Source organism: Protomyctophum bolini (assembly GCF_963924005.1).
Source record: "Protomyctophum bolini genome assembly, chromosome: 17".
Lineage (NCBI taxonomy): Eukaryota > Metazoa > Chordata > Actinopteri > Myctophiformes > Myctophidae > Protomyctophum > Protomyctophum bolini.
Window position 1 is genome coordinate 31,890,851 of NC_137878.1, and position 10,477 is coordinate 31,901,327.

The following is a 10,477-nucleotide window of genomic DNA, read 5'->3' on the forward strand; positions in this document are numbered from 1 at the left end:
TTAAACCTCTCCAGCTGATCCAAAATGCCGCAGCTCGCTTGGTCTTCAACCAGCCAAAATTCTCACATGTCTCCCCCCTGCTCCGTTCCCTCCACTGGCTCCCGGTCGCTGCCCGCACAGAATACAAAACTCTGATGCTGGCATTCAAAGCAACCAAAGGTATGGCTCCCCCATATCTTGCAAGTATGATCGAACCCTACAAACCCTCCCGCTCACTCAGATCAGCCAACGCAGGGAAGCTGGAAGTACCCTCACTAAAAACGCCGGGACAACACTCCACACGTCCCAAACTCTTCTCCCTTCTGGCTCCAAAACTGTGGAATGCACTTCCCATTGCAGTCAGAACTGCAGCATCACTCCCAATCTTCCGCCGTAGTCTGAAAACCCACCTTTTCAGACTCCATCATGGCCCATAGCACTTACCCCACCCCCTTAGATAGCAATTCTGTAGACTTAGATAGCATTTGATACAGTCTTATAGCATGTTATGTAGACAGCATAAGTGCATTGTATGTGCTATTGTCATAGCACGTCATAGTACATATGTATAGCATAGTAGTATAGATGTATAGCTTATATGTATAGTTTCATTATAGATATTCCACTGTTACTTTCTTAGCTTACGCATGTTTCATGATAAATGTTTTTATGTGATGTATACCCATGCTTTTTTGTTCTTGCTTAATGTAAGTCGCTCTGGATTAAGAGCGTCTGCTAAATGCCTAAATTGTAAATTGTAAATTGTAGGCTGCAACAATGATTTCATAAAGTGTAGTTTAGTTTTGAACAGGCAACTAATGTAGTGATAGATTAATTGAATGGGCCTGAATAGATAGATAGATAGATTTCTTTATTTTTGTGTCATGCACCAAAGGCGCCCAGCCCACATGGGCTAATTGGGCTTACAGGACACACCATATCATTGCATTGAATATTGCATTGTGTACAATAAACAGATATGTTTTGTTGATATTCCCTTTTTTGTTTTTACACAAACAAAACATTCTGCCTTATTTCCCACGCCCTGCATAAAAAGTCTGCCAAAGCGCACACTCGCAATTGCAGCTGGAGGGCGACGCGACACACACACACACACACACACACACACACACACACACAGAGAGCGATGTGTGGATAAATGACTGAGATTTGGGAAATGCGCACGCAAGCACAGAATGCACGGCGTGACAGGATTATATAGGTCACCCGTTTTGGTGTGACACACACGGCTTCCACATTTAGCTTCATACTGGTTGAAAGTGTCCTTCCAAAAATATTTTTTTTGCTCGAAATTCTTATTCACAATGACATTGAGTTGTGGTGTTGTTTTTAGGGTAATTGTTGCATAAGCGCTATTTCGCACTGGAGTCCCGTGAGGCGGGCCATCTCACTCCCCTCCCCTGTGTCTGAAGCAGCTAGCATGGAAGCTATATGGAACCTTTCCCTCCGAGTGCACACAACCATGCCGTTGTCCACGCGTCCATCCGATAGCTTTTAATGTAAATGTCCCATCCACTGAGCAAAAGCGATATAAGCGCCTTATTCATTAATTCGATTCATTTGGGTGTGGGGCTGTGCAGTGCTGTGGGCTTTAAATTGTGACGGAGGCGAGCTGCTGCTGCTGTTCGACTTCGAGTCGCTGTCTATGGAGCAGTATAGAGTAGGCGTGGCGCAGCATTAGAAGGGCGCAGCAAATACGACATTGAGGGGTAGAAACCATCCCGGTCGCGTGGTTGATCTAACGCGTGTGTCACTGTGAAGGACTGGCCCCATTAAGTGAACGTAGTTGGCGTAGTAGACGCCAACATGACGATTCTGACGTAGGCTGTAGAGGTTGAGCAAGAATAGCGTGTTTGAGAAAAGTAATATTTAAACAGTAAATAAGACATTTTTGGCGAATGCAATGTAGTCTATATGTTTTCTGGGAGTGTGGCGAATTTATTTAGCATATAGAGATGTCTGGTAAAAGTGTGGTTTGGTCGGAGAAAGCTGTTGGATAAACGGCCATGTGCTTATGTACCCCTGTCTATTAGGGTAGCAGGATGGGCCTGAATAGATAGATAGATAGATTTCTTTATTTTTGTGTCATGCACCAAAGGCGCCCAGCCCACATGGGCTTACAGGACACACCATATCATTGCATTCAATATTGCATTGTGTACAATAAACAGATATGTTTTGTTGATATTCCCTTTTTTTTTTACACAAACAAAAGATTCTGCCTTATTTCCCAGGCCCTGCATAAAAAGTCTAAACTCAGTAGTGTGCCCTGCACATGTAGTAACGGATGGGTTATAAATTATTATAATACTGTACTGCACTCCTTAGTATTGCACTGTACTGTAATGTTGTCCTCTGTACTGTACTTTACTGTACGTCTTTACTGTACTGTACTGTACTGTTGTTAGTGTTGTTATTGTTGTTTTTCTTATAATGATTATTATTATTATTGTTATTATTATTACATGCATTATTGTTCTGATGTGAGCTTGTTTGTAAATGAGTGAGTTTACAAAGAAGTTTATTGTTATTATTATTATTATTATGATTATTATTATTAGTATTGTTATTGTGATTATTACATGGATTATTGTTGTGATGTGAGCTTGTGGCTGACTGACTATCTAGAAAATGAAAACATGGCACTTCATTTAAAATAGGTTACAGACCCCTGTTATATGCGCTTGTTTTGGGATTATTTTTATAGACCTATTTACTTGTTTCTATGAGACATGGCAACAGCAGCGAAAGGCATCCACGTCTTTCTCTTGTGAAATGCTGAGATTAGAAACGACCATAATTATTTCATTTCTCAACCTTAAAAAATAAGACATCTCCATAATCCTTGGGAAGTGTGTGTAGCAAAAGTAGTCGGCATTGTCATGGTTGAAAGTATTCATGCAACACTGACGCTGTAAGCTGTGTGATGCTAACGCGCTAACACCGTTAGCATGGTCTGTGTTGGTGAAAGGGAAAAGGATAGATATGAAACTACTGGCCAAAATAAATGTCATAAAAAACACAACACCTAAAATCGGAATGTGATGGTGACCTATTGAGCACAAACAGACAATCATGATTTGCTTGCTGGACCTATAATTAATTTATGTGCATTACATTTCCACCTCGCACATATAAATCAAGCCACAGTGCAGTCAGAGAGTAGTTCACAGGTCACACACAGGAGCAGTGAAAGGGGGAGGGGACTTGGGATGGCAGTGTAGAGTAGGCACGACATTGAGGGGTAGAAACCATCCCGGTCGCGTGGTTGATGTAACGCGTGTGTCACTGTGAAGGACTGGCCCCATTAAGTGAACTTAGTTGGCGTAGTAGACGCCAACATGACGATTCTGACGTAGGCTGTTGAGGTTGAGCAAGAATAGCGTGTTTCAGAAAAGTAATATTTAAACAGTAAAGAAGACATTTTTGGCGAATGCAATGTAGTCTATGTCTTTTGTGGGAGTGTGCAGGTTTTATTTTGCATAGAGAGATGTGTGGTGGAAGTGTGGCTTGGTCGGAGATAGAGCACGAATGAACGGCCAGGTGCTCATGTACCCCTGTCTATTAGGGTAGCAGGATTGTTATTGTGATTATGACATGGATTATTGTTGTGATGTGAGCTTGTGGCTGACTCACTATCTAGAAAATAAAAACATGGCACTTCATTTAAAATAGGTTACAGACCCCTGTTATATGTGCTTATTTTGGGATTATTTTTATAGACCTATTTACTTGTTTCTATGAGACATGGCAACAGCAGCGAAAGGCATCCACGTCTTTCTCTTGTGAAATGCTGAGATTAGAAACGACCATAATTATTTCATTTCTCAACCTTAAAAAAATAATAAAGACATCTCCATAATCCTTGGGAAGTGTGTGTATCAAAAGTAGTCGGCATTGTCATGGTTGAAAGTATTCATGCAACACTGACGCTGTAAGCTGTGTGATGCTAACGCGCTAACACCGTTAGCATGTTCTGTGTTGGTCAAAGGAAAAAGGATAGATATGAAACTACTGGCCAAAATGTCATACAAAACACAACACCTAAAATCGGAATGTGATGGTGAGCTATTGAGCACAAACAGACAATCATGATTTGCTTGCTGGACCTGTAATTAATTTATGTGCATTACATTTCCACCTCGCACATATAAATGAAAAGCAAGATGGATGCTAACGCGCTAACACCGTTAGCATGTTCTGTGTTGGTGAAAGGAAAAAGGATAGATATGAAACTACTGGCCAAAATGTCATACAAAACACAGCACCTAAAATCGGAATGTGATGGTGACCTATTGAGCACAAACAGACAATCATGATTTGCTTGCTGGACCTATAATTAATGTATGTGCATTACATTTCCACCTCGCACATATAAATGAAAAGCAAGAAACCATCCCGGTCGCGTGGTTCATCTAACGCGTGTGTCACTGTGAAGGACTGGCCCGCTTATTCATTCACACACACACACACACATGCACGCACGCACACACAGGGTCGCCTGCAGACCCAGCTCCCAGCGAGTGCTGCTGCTGCAAGCAGTGAGTGTAGAGTAGGCGTGGCGCAGCATTAGAAGGGCGCAGCAAATACGACATTGAGGGGTAGAAACCATCCCGGGCGCGTGGTTGATCTAACGCGTGTGTCACTGTGAAGGACTGGCCCCATTAAGTGAACGTAGTTGGCGTAGTAGACGCCAACATGACGATTCTGACGTAGGCTGTTGAGGTTGAGCAAGAATAGCGTGTTTCAGAAAAGTAATATTTAAACAGTAAATAAGACATTTTTGGCGAATGCAATGTAGTCTATGTCTTTTGTGGGAGTGTGCAGGTTTTATTTTGCATAGAGAGATGTGTGGTGGAAGTGTGGCTTGGTCGGAGATAGAGCACGAATGAACGGCCAGGTGCTCATGCACCCCTGTCTATTAGGGTAGCAGGATAGCATATATATATATTTTTTTTTTAAAGAGTGTATCTATAGTTACTACTTGCAGAGATAAAGGTTATCTCGCGCTAGCTGCTGGCGGAACTGAAAACAACATGCGCGCTCACGTGAAGGAGGAGTTATTCTGGAATCTGGAGGGAGTGAGAAGATTACACAACACAACCATTTTTAACCCGTGTTCTACTACTTGTACTTTGGTCTAGTCGGGACTGGTCGGGTCATCTTTATACAACTGGCATGCATCGCCATGCATTCCAGAGCTCTATGGACGTTCGTCTTCGTCGTTGTTTGTCCGTCGTCATGTCAAACGGAAAACAAGGTTGGCGGTTCATCTTCGTACATTGCTGCAGTGTACGAACACCGGGTGATCTTGAACCCGGAGCCAGGCGCGCCCGCGTCCCGAGAGGCGGCGCTGGAGCACATGTGGAAGAACCTGGATATCTATGAGGAGCAGGCTGCCAGGGCAGCGCAACAAGTAGGCTGCTTGACTGGATTGCATTGTAAACAGAGGTGTATGATCATATGCCACTGTTGCCAGGATTCACCACACCACAAAATGCAATATAAAACTGTTGCATCCTTCTAGGGATGCAACAGTTAACCATCAAACTAGCTCTAAATGTATAAGTCTAAATGTAGACGTCTAAATGTATACAGACGTCTAAATGTATAAGTCTAAATGTAGACGTCTAAATGTAGACGTCTAAATGTATACAGACGTCTAAATGTAGACGTCCAAATGTGTACGTCTTCTCTTATGGGGGTCCCTGGCATATCTTTTCAAATGGGGGTCCACGGGCTAAGTAGTGTCAATTTGGGGGTCCTTGACATGAAAAGGTTTGGGAACCACTGCTTTAAACACTTTAGCACTTTATGAACATGAACAAAATAGATGGGTCCCCCCTGGAACTCCCTCAGGTACCCCTGGGGGTCCCTGGACCCCACTTTGGGAACCACTGAAATAGGGTTTCAAGTAGCTATTCAGACGAATCCGTTTACTTTTAAATCAACTCAGTCAATTATAAATTATCAGACATTTTACAACAATTTGTTGGTATAATAAAATATATATAAAAAGGTTTGTTCATTCAAATAATAGAAAAAGCATGAATAGAATAATCATTAAGGACAAAAATAAATAGTTGCAGCCCTTACCGGGTGGCTAATGGTCAGTGAGCCCGGCACCCGCCTGGGGAGCCAGATTCCCAGTGGTAGTCCCAGACTCCCAGGTACGATTCCAGGCCAGCAATGTGTTGATGTGGACCCTGTTGTAAACAAGTGTAATGCTTAATTGGGTCGTCCACTCACAGTTAACAGTCTTTGTATTGAGTTTGTGCTCGAAATGTACTGTAATTCTACAAACTGTTAATAAATATTTCAATCAATCAATCAATCAATGATGTGTGTCCCTGAGAAAGACTCTTAACCCCACCCAAATTGCTCCCCGAGTGCCAGAATGGCAGCTCACTGCTGTTATGGCAGCTCACTGCTGGTAAAATATCCTATTCCATTTTATTCTCCTCTTCTCACAGGGTGTCCAGATCTTGGTGTTTCCAGAGGATGGCATTCAGGGTTTCAACTACAGCCGTTCATCCATCTCTGGATACCTGGAGACTGTACCCAACCCTCAGCTAGAGAGCTGGAACCCCTGCACACAGCCTGACAAATACCGCAAGACTGAGGTACACGCACGCACACATGTTGTACTTGATACTTTAATAGGGCACCAATTTCAGGATTTACTTTTTTACCCTTTTTAAATACTAAAACAAAATAGCATATCTATACAAGCTCACAACCGATCACTCTCGCTGTGATGTTTTGTGAACTAGTGTACATCAGGCATAATAACACCAAACCCAGCCTGAACCTAACCTCTAAATTCTTAATTTGAAGTTTAACTCTAGAAGATTGTCGTCACAAACCTTTTTCTCAAATTCTGCCATACTTGTAGGGATATTTGGCCCTTACAAGTAGTATTAAAAGTACACACACACACACACACACACACACACACACACAGGGTCTCCCGCGTGGAAAGCCATCATCTTATCCACTATATAGCCCAAAGTGAAATATTAGGCTTTTTTAGGTCATCAGGCAGAAGTTCTGAGCCTGCACTACTGCAATGGACAGTCCACCTCAAACGCACTTGATCTCCCCTTCAGGTTCTCCAGCGGCTGAGCTGCATGGCCCGTCGTAACCGCCTCTACCTGGTGGCCAACATGGCAGGGGTGCAGCCTTGCGGTCAAAGTCCAGACCCCACGTCCTCCTCCTGTCCTTCTGACGGCCGCTTGCAGTTTAACACAGATGTGGTCTTTAGGTACACAACAACACAGACCTCAGCATGGCAGCATTTATTGGGGAACTGGGTGACCAGATCCAAACTGTTCATTTGAGGGACAGAAGTATCACTTGTGTGGGACAAGTGGGACGGGGGGGGGATTAGCACCGTATTACTTAAAATACGTTGCTATTAAATGCCTTGATGTCATATTCGACCATAGGCCGAATATTGCCTATCATTTTGTTATTAAACCCCTCTGGCATCTCACAGTTTGTTATAAAATACTAATTTTGGTCATGGGTATAGTACAGGGTGATTTGGTACTGTATAGCCTAGGGGAATATTTCTCATGTTATTTTAACAGGCTTAAAAACACATCTTGCAGGAAAAGAGACAATGTGAGAGCTTTACAACAGAAAGCCAACTATCAGGAGACTAACTATTACCGGTAGTAATTAGGGCATTTGAACACAGATGCCAGTTACAATGTGGGACAGGGACTCTGTGGGACACCTGAAAAGTTTGATATGCATTAGGCCACATTTCGATTGTATTTCTTATCTCTGGGAGCCCAATCTACACTGTAAAATCCTCAGTGTGAATTTAACTCTGAGAGTGTACAAATGGAAGGGTCCATTTGGTTCCATTTTTTTACAGACCCGTTAAGGACCCCTTTTTTCCCCCTGCTGGTCCCCGGACCTGACATTGACAAGCAGTGTTGGTTGGTGTCGCATGGTTGCGAGTTCAACTCACTGTGAACAACCACATAATGTTTTGGTTGTTTCTTCATCTGCATATTGCTATGAAAGTAATTGTCTTTATGTTCTTCATCTAATCATCTTACTCTTCATCTTCTCATAATAATTTTACTGACCCCATTCATTGCTGCTTGCATCTGTTATTTCTTATTTTATTAACTTGATTTAATTAGTCTCACAATTTCTTTTGGCTCCAGGTCTGATGGTGTGCTGGTGGCACGCTACCACAAACACAACCTTTATTTTGAGAATGCCTTCGACAAGCCCCCCAGCCTGGAGGTTGTCACCTTTAACACGCCGTTCGCTGGGAAATTTGGCGTTTTGACCTGTTTTGACCTCATGTTTCATGACCCCACCGTGACACTGCTGGAGAAGGTCAGAACACAACCACAGAACTTGTGTCCAGCGTCTATTCCATTTCATTACATGCTGCACTATACCCAGCAAGCACGGTCAGGACCTTGACTTTATTCGTGACGTCTCTATTGGGGCCAAATCAAGTCAAACAAAGACTAGTCAGATCTGGCCCAGAATATCACCTGATTTCAAGCAACATAAATTCTGCCCACTAAGACAGACGTCCCTGGATGAATCAGAGAGTCCGATAGAGGATAAATAAAGTCCGATCCAAGCCGTATACAGCAGCTATCGTGGCCTTTCTTAACAAACAAATAAGGCCACTGTTGGTCGGCGTGGTCTATTGTTGCTGTATAACTTGCGTGAGTATTTGAATCTACAAGAAGAGAGGCGCTCTTCTTGTAGATTCAAATACTCACGGAGATCGGATAAATCAGTTGCATCAAAACATTTATTTCTCCGTCACATAACTTAAACTTGTATTCAAATAAAACAAAAAGAGCCTTTATGAGCGCGGTCAACAAACTGTGACACTGTGACACCGTCTGTGTGTCACATTCTATCTCCCAGCAGGGAGTCACCTGTCTGTCGTCAGGTGCCCTACACCTACATATCCTTTCTCAAAAAGGGGAGAGGAATCCTCCATTTAGCATGTCAAATCCATAGCATAATTAGATAATTCAATAACCACAAAATCATACAGTTCAAAAAGCAGGCAATAATAATCAGAATAAATACAAATCATCATAAATAGAAAATGGCTCCAACAGCAGCTAATGTTTATGTCTAACGCTGCCCACCTGTTGCGTTCCCTCAGGGTGTGCGTCAGCTCGTCTACCCCACGGCGTGGATGAACCAGCTGCCTCTGCTGGCGGCCGTTCAGTTCCAGCGGGCCTTCAGCCTGGGTGCCGGTGTCTCCATACTGGCAGCTAACATCCGCAGCGACGCACTGGGCATGACCGGCAGCGGGATCTTCAGCCCGGTCTCGGTTCTCCACCATCACGCCCGGCACGGAGAACCGGAGGAGGGAAAGCTGCTGGTGGCCAGAGTGCCTGTCTTGGACCCACTGTGGACAGGAGACAGAGGGGCAGCAGTGCACATAGAGGAGAAAGCCGTCGATTCTGTATATTCCCTGCAGGAGGACAGTTGTCAGACCTTTGCTTCTCCTCATGCACCTCCCACTGTAACTCCATCCTTCCAGGCTACATCCTCTGACACCTTCACCTCATCCATGATGTACGACCCCTTCACATTCGCCCCTCTACGTAGCTCAGTGGGTGAACTGACGGTGTGCGATGGCCCTCTCTGTTGCCACCTGCAGTACTGGAGGTCCCCAGAGGGCGGCAGTACAGAGCTCTACGCACTGGGAGCGTTCGCTGGCACACACACTGTGAATGGCCGATATGCCCTGCAGGTACAGATGAGAAAACCCGTTTTGAATTTCTAAAAGTGGTTTTAAGTGGTTTAAACGACTAAAAGACTACTTCAGGGGCTCGATTGTGGCCCCAGAAATGCTTCGATAACAATCTATAAAATGCACTCCCTCAAATTACTCAGGACAATTTCTGGTCTAGTATGGTAGGTATAGGAAAGGTTTCAAAGTGTAAAATTCTCACAAATGTAATTTTCATTTAAATCAAAAGATTTCCCTCCTATTTGGGGTTCCTTTAGATGGAAAGGTTTGGGAACCCCTATAGGATGTAAAAGTTATAAAGGCTGTCTAATAATAATCATGTGACCCATTTCTCTCAAAAGGTGTGTGCGCTAGTCCGCTGTGCAGGGACACAGGCCAGCTCCTGTGGACAGGAAGTGGACGAAGCAGAGTCTAAAATGGACTTTGTGCTGGAGGGCGTGTTCGGTACGCGACATGTGTACCCGTCGGTGTTGGCCAGTGGTGTGGTCTTTGAGCAGCCAAAGCAGGTGGTCAAGACCAGAGGCGGCAGGGTGACCATCAAACACTCAAACATGGTAGCTGGACTGGTCACTGCGTGCCTCTATGGACGCATGTACCACCTGGACGAAGACTGATTCGGGCGCACAGCCTCTGGATGGCGCATTGCGCCAGTTTCGATGGAGACACGCTGTGTTGATCCGGAAGAGGAGGGGGGTATGGCGGGCGCACTGTGGGGGGGGG

The 10,477-nt window shown here is 44.1% G+C and overlaps 1 protein-coding gene across 1 annotated transcript; it reads left to right on the top strand.

The window, feature by feature from the left end:
* The first annotated feature begins 5,120 nt into the window (after positions 1-5,120).
* On the top strand, positions 5,121-10,440 carry btd (biotinidase). Its single transcript, XM_080787352.1, has 6 exons — positions 5,121-5,416; positions 6,474-6,623; positions 7,110-7,264; positions 8,184-8,361; positions 9,161-9,757; positions 10,099-10,440. The coding sequence occupies exons 1-6, from the start codon at positions 5,189-5,191 to the stop codon at positions 10,369-10,371; spliced, it is 1,581 nt and encodes a 526-aa protein (XP_080643478.1). The 5' UTR covers positions 5,121-5,188; the 3' UTR covers positions 10,372-10,440.
* The last annotated feature ends 37 nt before the right edge of the window (positions 10,441-10,477 follow it).

Bases quoted from the DNA above. Each gene is read 5' to 3' on its own strand.
- btd (XM_080787352.1), top strand. From the start codon at position 5,189: ATGCATTCCAGAGCTCTATGGACGTTCGTCTTCGTCGTTGTTTGTCCG. The intron at 8,362-9,160 runs GTCAGAACACAA...GCGTTCCCTCAG, and splicing joins CCGTGACACTGCTGGAGAAG to GGTGTGCGTCAGCTCGTCTA. The intron at 9,758-10,098 runs GTACAGATGAGA...TTCTCTCAAAAG, and splicing joins ATGGCCGATATGCCCTGCAG to GTGTGTGCGCTAGTCCGCTG.